At 36.5% G+C, this 21315-nt stretch overlaps 1 protein-coding gene across 1 annotated transcript; it reads left to right on the top strand.

The window, feature by feature from the left end:
* The first annotated feature begins 6593 nt into the window (after positions 1 to 6593).
* Positions 6594 to 8256, top strand: LOC118736291. Its single transcript, XM_036466388.1, has 3 exons — positions 6594 to 6781; positions 7492 to 7622; positions 8249 to 8256. Exons 1-3 carry the CDS (start codon positions 6594 to 6596, stop codon positions 8254 to 8256), a joined length of 327 nt encoding a protein of 108 aa, XP_036322281.1.
* Positions 8257 to 21315: the final 13059 nt, after the last annotated feature.

The raw sequence follows: 21315 nt of genomic DNA, 5'->3' as shown, positions 1-21315 counted from the left end.
TTTAAAGCGGAAAATGACCACCAAACCTTAATCTTACCAGACAAATGTGCCAATGAAAATCGTAAACGTGAATTGTTGGTGAAACTGTTGGACCAAAAAGTATCAATAAAATATATAAAAATTTTGGGCGGGACGAAGTTCGCCGGGTCTGCTAGTATTATATAAACATCCGGAAACAAAAACGTTTGAAATAAATCTCGTCTCATTTTTCACATGGTTGCTGAAGTAATGAAGAACTGAAAATTCATAAGTGAAAATTATCGTTTTTCTAAGTTTTATCTTAATATCTTAAAAACTTGTAGTCTTATTGAAAAATTATATGTGACCTGGTCTACGAAAAGGGAGCTTACGTGCGAAAACTAGTTTTCTGTGAAAAAGCTGTTAAAAGTAAGCAACTCGTTTCGTCAGTTTCTCATTATCTCGTTAATTGTTCTCCGCGCCGGACGTCCAGTAAGTGTTGTTGTTGGTCCAGTAAGTGTTGTTGTTGGTCCAGTAAGTGTTGTTGTTGGTCGGAATATTATTATAGTTCATCGTGTAAGTTGCTAGTGTGGAACATTTAAAAAAGTAACACTGAAGAAGTGACGTTTACTGTTTCTGTTTCTACATTTTTAGTACACTTCTAAGCAAGCTAGGATTTTCTGCTTTTCACCACGTGAAAAAGCATCTCATCTTCCATCCGAATCAACCAAAAAGTGAAAATTGATTTTTTGACACCTAAGCCCCCTTTCCGTAGACCAGGTCACATATATGAACGTGAGATACTAAATTTATCGTCCTGCTTTAATTTTCAAAATTTATACACTTTGAATTAATTGCGCGGGCTATAGATAAGCTTTAACTTAATCTTTAGTGGCCAATAACAGTTGGATTAGACCTAAGACAGCATAATATTACTATTACAACACCGTCAAATGCCTTTTATTTCCCCTCATACAAAATCTGTCCAGCATGAAATATGATCACAATCCTATACAGATTGAGATTACTCCACTCTCCCCCATGACCGTAGGGTTGGGTACCAGATGAGAAGGTGGCGTTCAAATGGTGTTAACTGGGAGCAATATGGGAACAGGGTACGGTAGGCGGTATTAACAATACCACTGGGGGTATTCGAGGAAATGGGTGTAGGCGAACAAATTGTTTGTCTAAATGAAATTGTTTGGGGGGGGGGGGGGGGTTAATGACAAGGTTTTTAAGAAGTGGGAACGGGGGCAACTAAAGCGGGTCAAATGGTGGTCGGAGAAGCTCAGTGAGAAACGAAGGTCCGTCCGTCGATTTAGGCGACGGCTCTAGCGGGAACGACGCACAGTGTTTCGACTATATGGAGGCAGGTACCAAAAAGTCATGGTGACAGCTGAAAAAAAAAAAAACGGTTGGACTTAGAGAGGGAAAAGTAAAAGTCATAAATACCAAGTTTTAGATTATTTACTCACCCCCCTTCTGCACGAACGATACATTTCCGAAAAAATACGGGAATGTGCGCGATACCGACTAATCAGTTTAGTTGCCTGTGGCGATTAACCCATTAAGGAAAGTATTTCTTTTTCAACTGTAATCAATTATTTAAATGTCGTGGAATATTCAGGTGAAGGTATTTATCATTTCTTTGGTACTTTCCTATTTTCTTAACAAAAAAATTTACTTTAAAATGCAGATGCTAAAGATTATTAGTAAAAAAAAGTGTGAGTTCCGGTCCGTCAGGTCTTGAAATCAGACGAATGTTTTAGATAGTTTTATGTAGTTTTCGAATATATAATTTGATCTTTGCGCGCGACTTTGCAAATATGTGTAATTTTTGATTTTCTTAATTTTTGATTTTCAGCTTCTTTTTGCATAATTTCGCGAAAAGAATTTTTCGAATAATGAAAAAATCTCACCAAACATTGGGGAAAAAGGGAGCATTTACACCTAAGTCATTTTATAGTATTACCTTTGTTTTCTGAGAGTGGAAAGCAGGAAACAAAAATTACCCAAAATTCCATCACATTTAATGACTGGCCCACATTTTTTGTGAGTTTTGGACGTTATAGTGATCCAATCTTCCCCATATTGTATATTCAGGTTTTTCTAATAAAATAAAGGCTACGACTTAATGTTTCCGCCCACAAGAGGAGAGGGCGTGGCAATTATTCCGGGCGGCGGGCGGGGGGTGAGGGTCTCGGGAAATGAGGGAGTATATGGAGATGCTTATACGGGTGAAGGAGGAAGAGTGGAGAAGGTTTGTGGGGGAAAATAGGGACGACCCTTGGGGGCAGGTCTATAGGATCTGTCGCTGGCTCCGAAGTGAGCGTTGGTGGCTACGTGTTAACAACTTGCAGGGAGTGTGCGGGGGTCTTGTTAGGTGCTTTCCTAGTACGGAAGTTCAGGTTCCTCAAGCATAGGTGGTACCTGTCCCTCCACTAGATGTTAGGGAGTTGGGGTATGCATTTGGCATGGTTAGGTCTGGAAAGTCACCGGGTTTTGATGGTTTGAACGGAGAGATGTGAAAATGCTTGCGGCAGTTCATTCCGGAGTACTCGGAGGCTATATATGATAAATGCATGTGTGACGGATATTTTCCACGTGAGTGGAAGGTAATTAGGGTTGTTCCTCTTCTGAGGTCGCCCGATAAGGTCAGGAGTGATCCTCGATCTTATCAGGGCTTCAGTCTCCTTCCAGTGCTTGGAAAGGTGCTGGAACCGGTCATGGTGGAAAGGCTTCAGGAGCTTACTGGGGGTAGTATGTCCGATAGGCAGTATGGGTTTAGGAAAGGACGCAGTATTGAGGATGCTTGGCTTAACGTTAAAGGAGGTGTCAAGAATAGTACCTGTAGGTATGTTCTTGCCATATTCGTTGATTTTAAGGGGGCTTTCGACTATTTACGTTGGGATGGGGTCATTGAGCTACTAGAGAGACTTGGGTATCCAGAATTGGCTTTATGGCGTAGCTACTTCTCTGGCAGGAGAGCCGCTTTAGTTGGGGAGGGGGTAGAGTTGAGGTTGCCCGTGGTTGTCCTCAGGGTTGTCCTCATTGTTCCATTTATGGCCCATTTATTCGGAAGCTCATGATGGATACCCTGCTAAGGCAGAGTGAGTCACTTTGCAATTTTAACGCGTACGCAGATGACCTTCTCATCCTGGTAGAGGGGCAGTCGAGGTCTGCAATAGAGCTGAAGGGAAATCAGCTGCTCAGCGTGGTTAGTGCATAGGGTGCGGATGTGGATGTTGATGTGTCGGTAGAGAAGACAGTGATGATGCTCCTCAAGGAAAAATTGTTGCAGGGTCGCCCGCCGGTCATCCGCTTAAACGAAACCAGTCTAAGGTACGAGACGCAGGTGAAATACTTGGGGCTCTTGATGGGCGAGCGGACGAACTTTGGTTTGCTTTTTGTGCACCTTGAGCAGCGACTTCTTGGTGTTGTGGGTCAGGTACGTCGCATTTTGAGGTCTGCGAGGATTCCAGACACGTTGTTTGTGAATTTACGATGTACTCTGACGTTAGGGATTTATCTGGGATGGGGATTAGATGGACTGATGGACGGTGTATTTTTGACGATGGTCTTTTCGAGCCAGCCTGTTGAAAATCTGGGGTATTTGCACGAGAGGTGTTTAGACGAAGAAAGCGTGCAATCAGTTAAGGGGTAAATTGATGGGTGGGGCCGACCAGTCCAGAGTGGTATGGAAATTCAACTGGGAGTAGTTACGGCTACGAGGGCTGACCAGAGACTTAATTCTGGTACCACGGGGAGCAGTTGCCCATGGAGCTTGCTCCAATCTGCTCGTGCGGTTTGGCTCAACGGGGCTGTGGTTTAAACCCAAATGTGGGGAGAGTCGTGTGGCTCGATGTGGAGTTGCATTGCAACCGGGTGTCGGACCCATAGTACGGCAGAGGTTTAGATAGGCCTCGAACCTTACCAAGGTGGTAAGTGTGTCCATTCCGTACTGCCAATTGGTACCGAGATGGTTGCATTTCGGGGCGCCGATCCTCGCATTGATTTGATCCACTGTGCTATTGAGCGCCGTGGAGTAGGACCGGATTCGGCAGGTACCCACGCAAATATTAGCACACGTTGTACATGAAATATTTCGGTTTGAGTTTATTAAATTTAATATATCAATTCAAATACATATTTGTGTGTATATACCTACCATGGCGAGTATCTTCTGTGAATAATTATTTTACCACCGCCATCTGCTATTACGTCGATTTATGTATATTCCGTTTCATACTGCAAAAATTAATATTTCCATTAAAAATAGCTTCGCTTCGGGCTCGTCTTCCCATTGTCATTGTCTTCGGGCTTATGTATAAGTTAGCTAAACTCGACATTTCAGGCAGGTGGCGACCCTCCCAAATATTGTTTAGTAATAAGTAAATCTCTTGCCTCTGACCTTATCGTACTTATTTCATTAACCTACATTATGAATTAAATTTTATTTCATTTTTTTAATAGGTAGCAACCAAGGCACATTGAACAGGTAGTATTTATCAGTAGAGCATCCGATTTGGTTATGTTTCAAATTATTTGGTCTTGAAAATGTCAAATATTTTAAATTTACTGTCACACAAATTCTAAATTGTTAAAATGTAGCAAGTTAAACCTTTTTCCATACAAACTAAGCGATTGAATAGCAGCTTTTGGAACATTCGCCCAACTCAGCAGCACAAGTTTTTGCTCTAGTGCCACTACCTGTTTGATATTCCTTGGTGGCTCCTGGGCATATTTCAGAAATAAGAAATTTTTAAACCCAGTACAATATCTATATATTATTCTGAAACAAGGTGCTTATTCCCAGCGACCTAGAAGTCGTACAGAGACATCATTAAAGTGCTCGATCTTAAACCTTTTTCAGATTTAAGATTTATTGCACCACTTTCGAAATATTTGCGTCGAAAGACTTTAAATTTTTTACATTTAGCAAAGCATTGCTATGGTCATTTCGATAGGCAGAGTCTTAGCGGGATATAAGAGAATGAAAAAATTTTCCATTTATTCGCTTTCGTCTCTGTTTTTGTTTCATATAGATCAAAGCATTGCTACGTTCGAGTCAGGGATGAAGAAGTAGGTACAATTGTGCCTTTTGACGGGTGATGACTTTAAGGTACATTAGGTACAGTCACTCGATTTTAGGTACAATCAGCACGTGAAGACGGCCGGCTATGTATACTGTAATTAAATCAGACTTTTAAAACAGGTGACAACCCTGTTCAATATATTTTCAAACTAAAAACTTGTTGAAGTGAAGCGCGTATTAGCGCGAACCTGACGATGCGAATCCGCAGAGTTAAAAATTACAACTATGCTACCAGCGTTGCCGCTTTGTATTTTTAACCAAAATTGGTAACTTTTTTCTTCTTTATCAAGTTTGGAAAATTGGTAATTTGTTCTTCAATTTGATTACTTTTTATTTCCATTCAGTCCTACTTGTTTTATCAGTAGTGCGGATCCTCTCCTCATGCTAGCCAATACAGGCCTGAACTTTTGAGTAATCATAATAATTTCCAATTAATCGAATAATTGAGTTATTTACTTTATGTTTAGCTGAGGGAGAGCGGGAGACCAGGTTTAGAGGTTTGGTCGAGTTAGAGGAGTAGAGGAGGTAGGGATTACCTTTGTGAGTGTTGAGGTATTGAGCTCAATGAGCCCACATGGTTTATAGGTGCACATCAAGTCAACCACGTACTCCATATGCCTGATATGCGAGAAAGAGAGAGAGAGAGAGATATGCAAGCAGGCTTATGAAGTGGTAGCGCACGATGTGGACCTTCTACCATTTATTTATTGGGGGACTCCATTGGAGGAGTCCTGCTCTAGCTGCCGTAGGCTACTGTGCAATGAGCGGGGATTTATTTGGGGATGCATTAATGCAGAGCCCCTGTGTGGCTTGCAAGCCGTCGCTTACTACCATACCAAAAAATACTCCGGGAGTGGAGTGAGAGCGATGCTTAAAGCACCGTGTGATAGCCAAGCTGGGTTAGCGTTGACCATTGTCACGAGCCAAGCTGGTTTAGCGTTGACCATGGCTGAAAATGCCAGCGACTTATCACTTCACTAAGTTCAGTGAAGAGATATTTGAGAATTGCATAAAAAATGCATACCCAATTAAGAACGAGCGAATTACTTTTAAACACAAGTACGTGTGTTTGTTCGCTGCACTTCGTTTATGGGGAAATGCAATATAAATGCGTGTGGGTGTTCGCTGTTCTTTGTTTATGCGGGAAATGCATAAGACTATGTTCAAACAGGGACCTAATTGGCAATTAAGAACCTTTTCGGCAATTTAAGCCTTAATTGTTATCCAATTTACCATACAAAGTTTCAATTTATTAATTGCCAATTAATACATAATTTGTGTCAAATTCGCTATGCAACCCTGTGAGGTATATTTAATGAGAAGAGCAAAGGGTATGTTTGATGAGAAAACGAAATGTCATTGAAAGGAAATCTCAAAAAATCTAAATGAGATTAAATTATTATTATAAAAAGTAAACAAATAATGGCCGCCAAAATTGATGGTGAGTAAGTTTTAACAAATTTTCCATGATAATATGCTTTAAATAATGCACTTTTGTAGAATTTAATCCATTATAGAACCAAAACTCAAGAGGAAGAGGATGGGATGGAGTGAGGGGGCGGAATTAGCCATACTCGAGCTATGGGCAGACCGAGTGGGGGAGCTCCGTGGGCTGCGGAAGAATGCGCACGTCTACGCGGAGATGGCAGCGAATCTCGCAGAGCTTGGGTACACCCACAATGCCAGGGATGTGCAAGTTAAATTGCAAAATTTTTCGCAGCGCTACAGGTATGTTCATACAAGAATTAAATGCGGGTATAGTTTAGTAATTTTCCCAATGATTTCGGGCTGCTATTGTGTGCAAATGGGTGACCCAACACACACATTTGTAGTCAAAGGTCTAAGCATTATTTAAAAATTAATTTTGTAATTTTCCTTGCCTAATTTATTAATAAATTCGAAGGCTGCCAACACGGTAAGGTGTTTTGCACAAAAAAAAACTGTTTACCGAGTTTAGACCGTTTTCCAATGGTTCCCCAGGAGTCTGTACGAGGCTTCGAGGAGTCAAGTATGACTTTTTATAAAGTTTGAACTCTGCTCTCTATTGGTTTCCACGATTGAGAGAAATAGAGGTTGCGCCCATCACGGTACCGCTATTCCTCTCTCAGTGAATTTGACAGAATCGTTGTTTGTATGACGTCACACTCGTACAACTTGTTTACCTTTTCCTTGCAACATTTTTTCTGCTTCTTCCGTTCTTGCTCACGTTTTGGCATTTTTCTCTCGCAGTTGCACCAGTGTGACGTCACACAAAAGTTATTCTCAAACATCCTCTCTGATGGGCGCAATCTTGTATTCTATCATTCTTGACTGGTTTCAATATCAAGAATCACGCCCCCTCTCCCTCCGCCGACCAACCCAAAAACCGTGGGCAAATAACTAAACATTCACCTAAAATGCTATATGTAGAATCTTAATTTTTCAATTAAAACTTGTAGAAAGGAAACGGCAGAAATGGGTCCTTCCGGTGGGTCGCCTTCTACATGGGTGCACTATGAGAGGATGCACCAAATAATTGGAGGGTTCAAGTCAAATCTGCACACGGAGCTCACGCTTGAAAGCATTGATGGTACGTATGTTTTTGTTTATTTGGAATCACTTGCATATACATACATACGAGTACATATCGTCCCCCGTAAGCCAAAAAAGTGAATGTGCAAAAATGAAAATTTTGGGAAGTTCATGTAATTAGCATTCTGAAATATGTGCTATCCGTGTATGCATTGTATTTTTGGTTTACTTATAACGTAGAACATCCAAAAATTAATCCAGACAACACAATAACTCAAAATATGGTAAATTTGCACATTTATGTTTCTGGCCCATACAATTTTGGTGTGATAATGTACAAATTTTTTAACACAATAGGGCTGTTCAGGATGTTGTGGAAATGGTTTTAGATTTGCAGTTGGAATTGCAATTGCAATTTTTTTGCTTGCTGCCATGGCAACCGCGTGCATTTTATTGTTGTGAATTTACAACTATGCAAATCCAAGAGCATATGGCCAATATCCTGAACAGCCCTAATTTATTTTTATATGGAAGAAACCCGCAACACCTTCAGCGGGAAAAAAATCAGCGGTAATTTTTAGCAACTTAAAACTTGCACTTTATTGTTCTTAAATTTAATGGGCCACAACACTCCGCACTCGAAAATTTCCTAAAAAATCTGATTAAAATTTTTATTGCCCGCAGCTATATAGGGCACTCTCGTAAAATTGCCAATTCATTAACCTTTTTAACACGTTTCTTTATCGTATCGTTACCTTAATTCACAAAGGCCCTAAGCAATACTTTTCTAAACTGGGGTTTTCACACATTTTGGTAGGATATGTTAAACTACACCTTCAATACAAATTTTAAAGTTTTAGCATTAAAAACAACAGAGTTACATGGTACTTTTTAAAAGGTCCTACCTGTTTTTGATACACCTTTTATATGGTTTTTTGCTCCTGTAAAATAAAAAATTCGTTGGTTTTGACCTTTGTGAATTAAGGTAACGATATACAATAAGCAAAAATCTTTTCATTTTACAATTAAAAAACGTTTCATTGTATTAAATTTTTAATGTTCACAAAAATGTTTCTTTCAAACAGACTCATCAAAAGCATCGTCATCCACTGCATCTGTACCGTCCCCAGGAACACCGTTGCCATCACCCTCGTCGCCACTGCCCTCACCAGTACCTTCAACATCAGCGTCGGCTGGAACAAACAAGAAAATTTAATTTTCAAGAAAAATTATTAGAGAAGTTTGACAATTTATCGTCGGACATTGCCGAACATCTGAAGAGAACTGAAGAGAATGAAAAGGAATTAATAGATATTGAAAGAAAGAAAGCAGAGGTTCAAGAAAGAATCGCAAAAGATAATGAAGAAGTAAAACGAGCCTTAATATCTTTTTTAAATAAGAATTAATCTTGTATTTAAATAATAACACTACACTGCGTTGCATAATTATAAGACCGCCACATATTAACAAGTTTTGACTACTTAGTTTTAAATTATTTAATTTAAATTATTTCCTATAAAATCATAGTTCATTCTATAAAAAACACGATACAAATTCACACTTTCAACTTTGTGCAAAAATTATAAAAATTTTGCAAATTTTCTTAAATATTTTTCTTAAACAGTTTTTGGAAAAAATTTGCGTATGCAGTTTTATAGCCCATTGAATTCTAGTACAAGAAAGAGCAAGTTTGGAGTAGCTAAAAAACACCGTTGATTCTTAGCAATTTTCATCCATCATCATCCATGTTATCAACATTTTCCGACCGGATTAGGGGTTTAAGAGCTATATGCAAATTTTTTTTTAAAGAGAATTATGAATAATTTTTTAAGCTAGAGTGCCAGTTACTGTCGAAATTCGAGAGTTTTTCTAGTTTTAGAAGCCTTGGAGAGGTTTTCTAACTTAACACGTAGCAAAACTTATACGGTACAAATTAACCAGCCGGAAAATCTTCTGCTTTGGAACTAAAACGTAACTAAAATTTCTTTATCTGTAAAGGTCTTTGCAGGACTTCGGCAGGACTAGGAATTGACCCGATACATTCAAGTTTATCGATAAATTTCAATGATTTGATACATATCGATAGTTCGATGAATTTCAAGAACACTAAAATCAACAAAATTCGTTAACTTGACCAATTTCGATAACTGTGAAGTTCGAGGGCTCGATAAATTTCGATAACTCAAAAATGTAAATTCTTTGGATACCTTTATAAATTTTTACTTTTGACAGCTCCACATTTTTCGAAAACTATCTAAGCATTTTGATAACTCGTTGCACTCTGTTAACACGATAAAATTCGATAAGCAGTGATAAATCGATAAGCTTATATAACCTTGAAATTTCGATAAATCGATATATTTTGAAAATTCCATAAACTTCGATTCGTTGAACCAACCAATTTCAGTAGATCAATAATTATCGATGACTCTTTTGAAAGGACTCCATGAATTACGACACCTCGATAAATTTCGTTAAGTCTATATATAATGATAATTCAATAAATATCGATAACTTGATACATTTCTTTAACTTGACAAATTTCGTTAATCCCACACGTTTTTATAGCTCCATAACTATCCGTAAACTTGGACAACTACGTTTCTGTGTCTATACTCAATCTCGACAACTCAATAAAGATTGATCAGTTTGAATAATTCGATACGTTGCGATAACTTAATAAGCATGGATAAATTTCTATAATTATAAACTTTTACGATTCGATCAATTTCAGTAACCTTTATGGCTGATTTTATTTCGATTCCTATCGGAAAATTTCAATTCTGTTACCTTAATTCTTATGTATTTCTCATTGTCTCCATTTTCGCCTTTATCTCCATTTTCGTCTTTATCTTCACTTTTGCCTTTTTTTGTCTTCATCGTTATCACTGGTTTCTTCGTCTTCAGATTTATCTTTATTTCAAAGTTTAATTTCAAATACGAAGTAAAACAAAATGCGAAACAGCTTAAATGGAACAGGTTGCAAAACAACCATACACAATATGGAAATTTTTAAAGGACGATTTTCAACCAATTTTGAAACTATAAAAACTCTCCTCATCTACAGAAAATTACCTTTTTAACGGTGTTTTTGGTTTTGAAATCGGTAATTTTACCTTGGTCTTCATCTTTGCTTTTATCTTTCACATCTTTGCTTATATCCTTTTCTTTTGCTATTCACGTAGATGAGATGAGGTGCGATGACGTGATAAGATGTGGCGTGATTTTATGTGATGTGATAGGATGTCATGTCATTTGTTGTCACATCCTCTGATGTCATGTCATATGATGTCATACCATATGATGTCATATCATGTGATGCCACGTCATGTAATGCTATGTCATGTCATATGATGTCATACCATGTGATGTCAAGTCATGTGATGTCATGCCATATAATGTGATGTCATATCATATAATGTCATGTCACGTGATATCGTGTGATGTGATATCATATTATGAGATGTAAACTCATGTGATGTCTCTTCATATCATGTGATAAAATGTGATGTGATGTCATGTAATGTGATCACATTCCATGTTCCGATTAGTATATCGATAACCCTGTTGATAACTGTGTCGATAAAAATACCGATAGCAATATCCATAAACATATAGAAATATAAAACGATTGTAAAATCGATTAATTCATCGATAAATATAACAATCAGCAGTATCGATTATTGCACATATCGTTAACAATATAAATGACTAAATCGATAACAAAATCAATTATTTAATCAATTATTATACCGATAACAATATCCATTATTGTATCGATAACAATATCGATTATTATATTGGTTATTATATCGACTACAGTACCGGTTATTTAATCAATAACAGTATCGATAACAATATCGATTATTTTATCGATAGCAATATCGATTATTATATCAATAAAAATATCGAGTTTTATATCGATAACAATATCGATCTTCATCCTCATCCTTTTCTTCATATTTATCTTTATTTCTGCATATTCCTCTTCACCGTTACCTTGAAGTGTTTAAATTTACCTTGATCTTCGTTTTTGCCTGTATCTCTAGGCATCTTTGTTTTTGTTTTTATTCTCAAACCGCTAAACCGCTGAGAAGCATTTCCTGTTCATTATTCCCCTTGAATTTGACAATTTACTCCCAACCAACCAACTGCCTAAAGAAGTTTCACTTCATAAATTCAAGAAATGGTCTTACCCTTTCAGTTGCCCTAATTCTTATTTATCCGTCATTGTCTCCATTTTCGTCTTTATCTTCACTTTTTTTGACTACATCGTTAGCATTTATTTCTTCATCTTCATATTTGTCTATATTTCAAAGCTTAATTTCGAATGTGAAGTGAAACAACATGCGAAACATGTCAAATTGAACATGTTGCAGCAACATCTATACACAAATCGGAAATGTTTAAACGACAAGTTGGTCGTAATTTTCAACCAATTTTGAAACCATAAAAACTCTGCTCATCTAGAGAAAAAAGCCTTTCCAATGGTGTTTTTGGTTTTGAAATCGGTTGGGTAGAATCGCCAAACGAACGGAGACAAAATTTATGTTAGCGTATTAATATATAGAATTAATATAAATTACATTGACTGCACTTTTCGTCACCTCTTAAAAACAAAAATAAAATATTTTATCGCAAACACTGTTCTATTTGCTTTTCACTTCATATTCAGCTTTGTCGGAAATTTTCACACTAGTAGTGATGTTCAAATGCCACAGGTAAGATTTATGTACGTCTGTAAACTTCTTGAATTAATAAAAGAAAAAGAAAAAACAATTATTAATTAATTTCCCAATGCTTTTACTTACCAAAATAAGAACACAGCGATTGTCTTATGGTTTCAGCTGAGGTTTCGTTATCGCCAAGTACAACATTTCGCGAAGGGGTTTCCCGATTTCGGTCAAATTCTTGCAAATTTTCCAACCAAATTTGATTGATATGATCATTTTCTTCATTTTAAAAATTGTGTAAAATACAGCAAGCTCGAATAATGATCGGCGCGTTCTCTATTCGGTTATCTAAGCCTTTTCCAATGAGACGAAAGCGGGCTTTTAAATGACCGAAAGCGTTCTCTACCACTCTTCTGCATTTTGATAGTTTGTAGTTGAACAATTTTTGTCTCTCCGTCAAGGCCGTAGAAAAGGCATATGGTTTCATTAAAGTGGTGGAAAATCTAAATGCAGAATCTCCTAAGATATAGACCGGCATTTGTACACCACATATGCTCTTCTTATTGGCCGCCAATACTTCGTCTTCAGTTATCACGTTCTTAAGTAGGGATGAATTATATATTTGGGAGTCACTGCAACGTCCCGGAGCACCAATATTTATATATAAAAAACCGTATCTGTGCATATAATATATTGTTATTAAAAAAAGAAATAAACGGTAACAAACAAATATATGTGCTTTGTACCTGTAATCCACAAGCGCAAGAAGTACCACAGAATACCATCCCGTATAATTGTAGTAGTCGGTTGCATCAGTCGTATTTGGTTTTACTTCGATGTGACATCCATCTAAATTAATGTCTACATTATTTTAATAATAACAGGGGAAACCTTCCATTTGCCTACCAATTGCTCCCAGACATTGTGGAAACCCAAGGCGATGAAAACCATTCACGCATTCAGTGACTACATCTTGCGTCGGTGGTAATTTCTCTGTATACTGTGTGGACATCGCTTGCCATACTTCTTCGCAGAATTCCATCAGTATTGAACACACAGTTGATTTTCCAACCCCAAACAGTTCAGAAACTACTCTGTATTCTCCAGCTGAACCAAGAGCAAACAAAGTGATTGCTACTCGTTTTTGCAATGAAATTGCCGTGCGCCAACTTGTATCGGCTTTCTTTAAATTGCCGAGAAAGCCACAGAGTGTCTCAAAACTGGCACGTGCCATGCGAAAATGGGTCTTGAAGAACTGGTCATCATTGCAGTTGCAATTGACTTCCCAAAAAAAAGATTGTCGATTCTGTTAAAAGGAAACGTTATTGATTGCAACAAAAGATATTTTAATTTAGTTTACCAGCTTCCACAGCGACCTTTGAGTTGCATTTTCTTCCAATGTAGCAAGGAGCAATAGCTGCTGCCTCCTTAAACTTTGAAGAATTAGCAAGTTATCCCTCTTTCTTTTTCGGAACAATGCAAGGCTACCATCAAAACTCGACTGTATTGACTGGGAAACTTCAATATATTTATTGTAAGCTAATAAAACTCGTCCTAAATTAACCTATTTCTCCATTTTTCTCACGGAATTTACACAAAAAATCAAAACAATTTCAGCTGTCAAATAATAATTATAATGGCTAAATTGTATTTGTTTGAACACCATGACACAATTTAAAGTTTAATTGCCTCAGCTAATTGGCCTGTTTGAACATAGTCTAAGTCGCTTAAACACTTTATTATCAATTAAAATTTCGAATAATAAATTAATTGCACAGCCCTTTGTGGCCTTTCGACATGAAGGATCAATAAAAACTTAGTTAAAATTAACTGTAAATGTATTTTTGTGTAAGCTATTGATTACAATTGGTTTTAGTCGGTTACTTTGACCCAGAGATGGGCAAACTCACACTACCGTTTTTCATACAAAAGAAGCGATTGAAAATCAGTTTTTTGTACGTTCGCCAAACTGAGCGCAAAAGCTGATTACTGGGCCTAGCAAAGGATGCATCGATTTACCAAGAAAGAAAGTTGCAGAAATTTTTATTTTTTTAACTTAAAATCGTGTTATTTAAATTTTTCTTTTAACTTCACATGGTACAGTTTGATCCTAAAAAAAAGCTGAAGCAACATCAAAATACACGTAAATGTTGTTTTTGCTCTAAGGGCCGTTTTCTGAAGTAACCTTTAACGTTAAAGCTCCCTTTCTATTTAAATGTTGGATTAAAAATAAAGCTATGTCTATAGTGAAGCATTTCTATTATCGGTTTCTTACGTATGCATGTTTCTTGGTTATAAACCAACTGAAAACGATAATAAAATGCTTCACTTTAAACACGATCATCATGGATCATAAATTTTAATGCAACCTTTAAATATAAAGTGAGATTTAAAGTTACAATCGCCTGGTGTGAACGGCCTTTCACCCAATCGCTTCCAATGAAATTGGAGGCAGCCAGCTTTTGATTCAACTAATCGCCTCTAAAATTGCCTGTAAAATCGCCTAATGCGAACACCGTATAAGATGCACGAAGACCTCTCGGGATTTTTAGGGATAATCCGAAGGCCTATAAGATATGTCCGTAGTAAGTTTGTAACAAATACTAATTACATAAGTCACTTTTGTGCAAAATACCAAAGAAATTGAATTAAAACAAACTAATGATGTATGTACGTTTGGGTGACATTTGTTTATAGTCGCATGAAGGCTAAAATAGGACATTGTTTAACTACTAAAGAAGTCAACTTAATCAGTCAATGCTCTTGCAACGTAGCAATACACAGATTTAAAGGCAATTACGTACGTGGTTTACGTAACAATGCAGAGTTCTAGAGAATGGCGCGTGTTTAATGTGTGAACCTATTGTTTCAGTTTGTATACAGTTTAGCTTATTTGTCAACGAGTAATCAAGTGAGAACAAGGTGAGAACAATCAATTTACACGTACATACATATGGGCGTACGCACCAGTGGCGGATCCAAGATTTTAATATAATCTATTTGAATATTTATATTGAGCTTTGTACCACGATTGTTTTTATTAGTGAAAATTGAAAAAGCAACAAAGTCTAAGCGGTAGAAGTTATAGCAGCTATTTCGGAGATCACCACATCTCCTCATCAGACTTATTTTTTCTAGACTTCAGCAGGGATCGAACCTGCGTAATCGATGTACAAAGTCAGAATCGTTAACCACTGACTATGTACATCCCGTAAACTCTTGTTGCTAATTCACTTTCCTTATTCAACCAACTACTATCAAGTGCAGCTGATTTGCCGCTATTTAAACTCGACAGCGTCGTTGTTCTTGTCAATTCTATACATCCATTTGCTTATTTGCTTTTTTGTATAGTTTCAGGCAGGCTCTTCCTAAACTATGTATTTGTCAATGTTGTTGTGGCTTATTAAAATTTTTTTTTAATATTTATATTGAGCTTTGTACCACGATTGTTTTTATGAGGAGATGTGGTGATCTCCGAAATAGCTGCTATAACTTCTACCGCTTAGACTTTGTTGCTTTTACAATTTTCACTACTAAAAACAATCGTGGTACAAAGCTCAATAAAAATATTAAAAATAAAATGTTAATAAGCCACAACAACATTGACAAATACATAGTTTAGGAAGAGCCCGCCTGAAACTATACAAAAAGGCAAATAAGCGAGTGGATGTATAGAATTGACAACAACAACCACGCTGTCGAGTTTAAATAGCAGAAAATCAGCTGCACGTGATAGTAGTTGGTTGAATAAGGAAAGTGAATTAGCAACAAGAGTTTACGGGATGTACATAGCTCAGTGCATGATAAAAACATAGTAAGATAAAACCCTTCTCTCAATTCGTCGGCCATGATTTTTTTTGAAGTTTGCCAACATTTTAAAATCATATAAAATTGAGAGTAAAAAAAAGGAATTGTTCAAAGTTGTTGTTTGTTGAAATTGAAAATGAGAATGTGTGGTGAGTTTGTGTGTAAAATTTTAAAATTAAATTGTTTGCAAACGTCAAGAATTCGAAAACTTCCTCTCAGCGGTTCTACCTTCCTATTTTTTTATCATGGCTCAGTGGTTAACGATTCTGACTTTGAATATCGATTACGCAGGTTCGATCCCTGCTGAAGTCTAGAAAAAAGAAGTCTGATGAGGAGATGTAGTGATCTCCGAAATAGCTGCTATAACTTCTACCGCTTAGACTTTGTTGCTTTTTCAATTTTCACTAATAAAAACAATCGAGGTACAAAGCTCAATAAAAATATTAAAAATAAAATGTTAATAAGCCACAACAACATTGACAAATACATAATATAATTAAGACAAGGTGGCGGCCTTCGATTTCGCTCAAATTTTGCACACATCCTAATTTTATACTCGTTAAAGCTGACAGAAATGGACTTAGTTGGGTTAACAAAATTCTTTAAAACCTCACTATTTTTTTTTGTATACAGCTGAGGGATTTGGGAAAGGTAATGAATCAAAGCTACCATGACATAACTCCAAATAACATAACTCCAATTTAAATATTTGGAATTATGTCTCTCCTTATCAGGGCTGCCAACTATCCTTAGCTATGAGGTGCAATATTGGGGATAAAAAAGTGCCAAAATGTGACAAATAGAAAAATAAAAGTGCCAAAAATGGAGTCATCCTTTTTAATCCTTTCCATTTAGCAATAAAATAACAACCACATTTCGAAAAACAAAAGTGCAATAACAAAATAAAATAAACCAGTTGAATAATCTTTAAAAATTAGAAAATTTTAGTTGAGAAAAAGAAGTACACGCGAAAGATTTTACAAAAGTTTATTGAAATATTATTATTTTTAAAAAGTGCCATATTGGCACCAAGTGCCAAGTTGAAAAATCAAGTGCCTTTTGATGTAAAATAGGGCCAAAAGTGGCACAGTTTGAGCCAAGTTGGCAGCCCTGCACCTTATACCGTGACAGAGAGCCATTTTTTATACCCGAGCGCACTTGTGCACAAGGGTATTATATCTTTGTTCACATAACGGTTGTTTGTAACAGGCAAAACGAATCGAGATAGATATAGACAAATGTATACATAAATGATCAGAATGAAAAGAGAAATCGATTAAGCGGTGACTGTCTGTCCGTCCGTCCGTCCGTCTGTCCGTCCGTCTGTGCACACGATAACTCGAGTAAAAATTAAGATATCTTAACGAAACTTGGTACGTGTACTTCTTTCGGGCGTAGGACGGATGGTATTGAAAACGGGCAAAATCGGACAATAACCACGCCTACCTCCCATATAACGGTAATTTTCAGAAATACAAAAACTGCGATATTTTAGTAACTACTGAAGATAATTCACTCAAAATTGATATTTATAATAAATTTTAGACGAAAAATTAGAATATTAACAACAATTCTTTGCCAGGAAATACGTTTATGATAAAATTTTGGAAAATGGGCGTGGCACCGCCCTCTTAAGATCACGTATATGTATCTCGCTAACCGTTCTAGCAATTTGTACCAAACTCGGTATGGTTATTGTGCTTGCCACATAAAAGTAAACCATTGAAAATTGTTGAAATCGGACTAAAATTACGGCCGCTTTTCATATAACGGTAAATTTCAGAAATGCTTGAAATTTCAATATTTTGAAATTTAAGCTAGCGTCCTTAAAATTTATACACGCCGGCTTATCATGTAGCGGTAGCTTTCGGAAAGGTGGAAAACATATATTTAATACTTGCGCCGGGTATTTAATGTTCGGCTCCGCCCGAACTTAGACTTTCTTACTTGTTTGCGGCTAGAGCCGCCCCTAGACTTTGAAGTTTACCTTATATGTAGGTATACGATCTTCGATTATTACCGCAGCGACCACAAAAATGCAGTTGCCAATATAACAACTCAGTTGCCAGTTTGAAGTTGCCATCTGTAAAAATATTTCAGCCAGTGGCCACCCAACTGAAGTTCGGTTGCCATAAGCCTAAGTCGGTTCAGCTCGATGTTCTGGCCACATACATAAGTACACATTTTCATGAGTCTATCTCTTCTTATTCTGGTACTTACAAATATCGGACCAAAGTTGTAATACCATTTCATGCTCATGAAAGGTATAGTTTTCAGATTTAAAATCGGTGAAGTAGGTAACAAGATATAAATTTAAACATTTTCTTAACTTCTTCTCAGCGTATCTATTAAAATGTCATTTTCAAAAATTTCATGCATTGCTATGCCATGTCATTCCATTTCAAACATACTGTTATAGCATGTCATTGCTTCTTAGCTCAGCTGTTGTTTGCTGTTGTGTTTCTGCAGCATATTTTTAATACTGTTTAATCATGCCTTGTATGAAAATGTATATAGCAGAGGTGGGCAAGGCCGAGGCCGAAAAGAGCCACGTCTAAGTTCTAAATGCTACAAAGAGCAACAAAAACAGAAAAAGAAAAACAAAACTTTTATTTTTAAATAAAATTATTATTAGAAATTAAAAACATTCCCACTGGGAAAATAGGTAAGCACCTTACGAGGTAAGCCATGTTTTCTTTCAGTTTTTAGTACCAAAATTGTCATCATGACCAATTTCATCTACTAGTAAAGCACAAAATGAACACCTCACACATTACGTTGTCAGTTGCAAAGTAACGTGCAGCCGAAGTTATTTCCAAGCGCGGAACTACTCCGAGCGACTGCTCTGCATTCCACGTAACTTACTTTGTAAAGCGGCTCAGAGGTATGTCTGATACCAAATGTACATTCTTAATTCCTACTTACATAAGGCGGCCACGTCTTTGTTAAAGTAATGGAGATTCGGCAGGCAAGTGGTAAGGGCCGCCAGGTGAAGGGCAATACCTTACCAGCAACTTACACTTCACCCGGCTGTCTTTACCACGTCACTGACAAATCTCCCTTACTTTAACAAAGACGTGGCCGCCTTATGTAAGTAGGAATTTAGAATGTACATTTGGTATCAGACATACTTCTGACCGGAAAATTTTATTACCAAAAAATGTTACCACTTCTTGTCACCGCGATTCTAGGTACGTTGGTAATGCAGTGAAAATATTCAGCAACTCAGCTATGAAGATTTGTGGAAATTCTTGTACTGAGCAATATTTTGTTACCAGCTTATGAGATGGTAACTAAATTTACCGGTTACAAGAGAGCACAGAATGCGAAAAAGGTTTAAAAATTGACAGACACTTTAATTACCGGTTATAAAATTTATGTTACCAGCGCAGAATAGACCTGTAAAAGGTATAAAATTGAAAACGTAAGAAAACAAATCCTGAATTCTTATCCTGACACAGTTCACTGACCAAACGAATAATTACTTATTCATTACAAGTTTAATTTGTCGCATTTTACTATTTCAACTTCCAAACCATCAAATTCAATTTAGGGATTTGCGTAAATTCCAACCAGCTCTTCTTGATCAGCTGTTTTCTTGTTGGCAAATTGCTGTGGGCTAAAATATGTATTTATATGTATAATATGTATGTATGTAAAATATGTATGTATATGTGTAATATGTATGAAATATGTATTTTAAAAAGTAAAAAGAGCAAAAATGTTCTATGCAAGGAGAAAGTAAAAAGAGCCGCACTTTGCTAAGCAAAGAGCCGCATTTGGCTGAAAGAGCCAGGTTTGCCCAGCGTTGGTATATAGATTTTTAATTAGATAATTGTTTAATAAATTTTACTATAGTAGGAGCTTGCAAAATTCGGAAAATCTCTTCACGTATATACAATGTAAATAATAATGCTGAATATGTTGCATGTGTTCCTTTTGTTGACATGCATGATTTGATTTGAATTTATTCGGCAATGTCTTCATATATCACTTTCAAACATGTATAAGCGACATGATATAAACTGGCACTTGCATGATGTGTTACATGTCGCTATGCTTTGTTGTTCAGGCCTTTAGTATCTATATATAATTGCTCAGTCATACGACTTTGTTAGGCCGATCTGTAGCAGCCATAGAATTGAGCTATATATCAAACTAAAGTGCAAGCTGCAGTTGCAGCTGACCGTGTTTGTCAAAAAAGTAAAAAGCGGCAGAAAAGTCGATAGTGAGTAATATAATCTATTGAAAAATATTAACCATATTTCTGTGGAATTGAGATTCGGAAAAGTTATTAGGTATTATTCATAGTTTTGAAATATATTTCACGAAAGCAAAAAAATAAAAATAGCTGAGATCCCTTTCTTTTTTAAACACATAGGATATCAGTGGCGATTAAAAAGGACCCTGAATGACCGCAAACCTCAAAGCATTACACATTTTTGTATGTGAGTTTTAAAATTAACGATCCAAAATTAGCCGGTATACATATTTAAAATTTTTTAGAACCAGTGGTTGAATTTTTGTACTGAAAGGGTTAACCCTGAAAGTATAATCTACATCTGCGAGGCGTATACGGAATGGGTCTTTTCTTTAATTTTAACACAAATTTTACTTTTTATTTTGTTGTTTTAAATAAATGTGTTTATAGTTATTATTAATAAAACTATGTTTTATTATTAGTCAAACTCACAACTTCAATATTCTTAAAAAAATAAGACTGGACTAAGTATATTTTAGCTCACAGGTTATCTTTTAAGTACATAAGCTTCTACGGCGAATGTTAAGGCTTTACGTTACTCTCAAATAGATTAGGCCTCTAGGGTTAAGAAGGATTTAGTTTGAAAGTGTGATATTAAATGCTTTTCACCATAAACGGCGCCAATTTTCAATGATTATTGCGTTTCAGATTAAGACTAATACCAGATATTATGAAAGGTATACTATACCTTAAAGATGACGGTTTTCTCATGGCGCACTGCATGAAGCTTAGAGTAGAGTAATGTCTTTTAAGAACTTAAAAATTATCCTGGGTTATCAGGTGTCTAGCAATACAAGGTTAATTGTTGTCTTTCACGAAGTTCTTTGAATAAATTTTGAGCTAAGTACTCACCCCTATTTCGGGGGCTACTACTAGTTTTAATAAATTGTTAGTTTAATTTCCTATAAAATTTACCTTTAGGTTTATGCGTTTTAAGAATACATCGAGAATTTGTTTTAGATAACACTGGTCTACAAGGGTTTTGCGAATAAGACGGGACCTGGTGTTTC

Source organism: Rhagoletis pomonella, unplaced genomic scaffold (genome assembly GCF_013731165.1).
Source record: "Rhagoletis pomonella isolate Grant_MI unplaced genomic scaffold, Rhpom_1.0 Rhpom_scaffold_00003, whole genome shotgun sequence".
Taxonomy (NCBI): Eukaryota; Metazoa; Arthropoda; class Insecta; order Diptera; family Tephritidae; genus Rhagoletis; species Rhagoletis pomonella.
The sequence above is the reverse complement of the archived record's forward strand: the minus strand, read 5'-3'. Positions and strand labels throughout refer to the sequence as shown.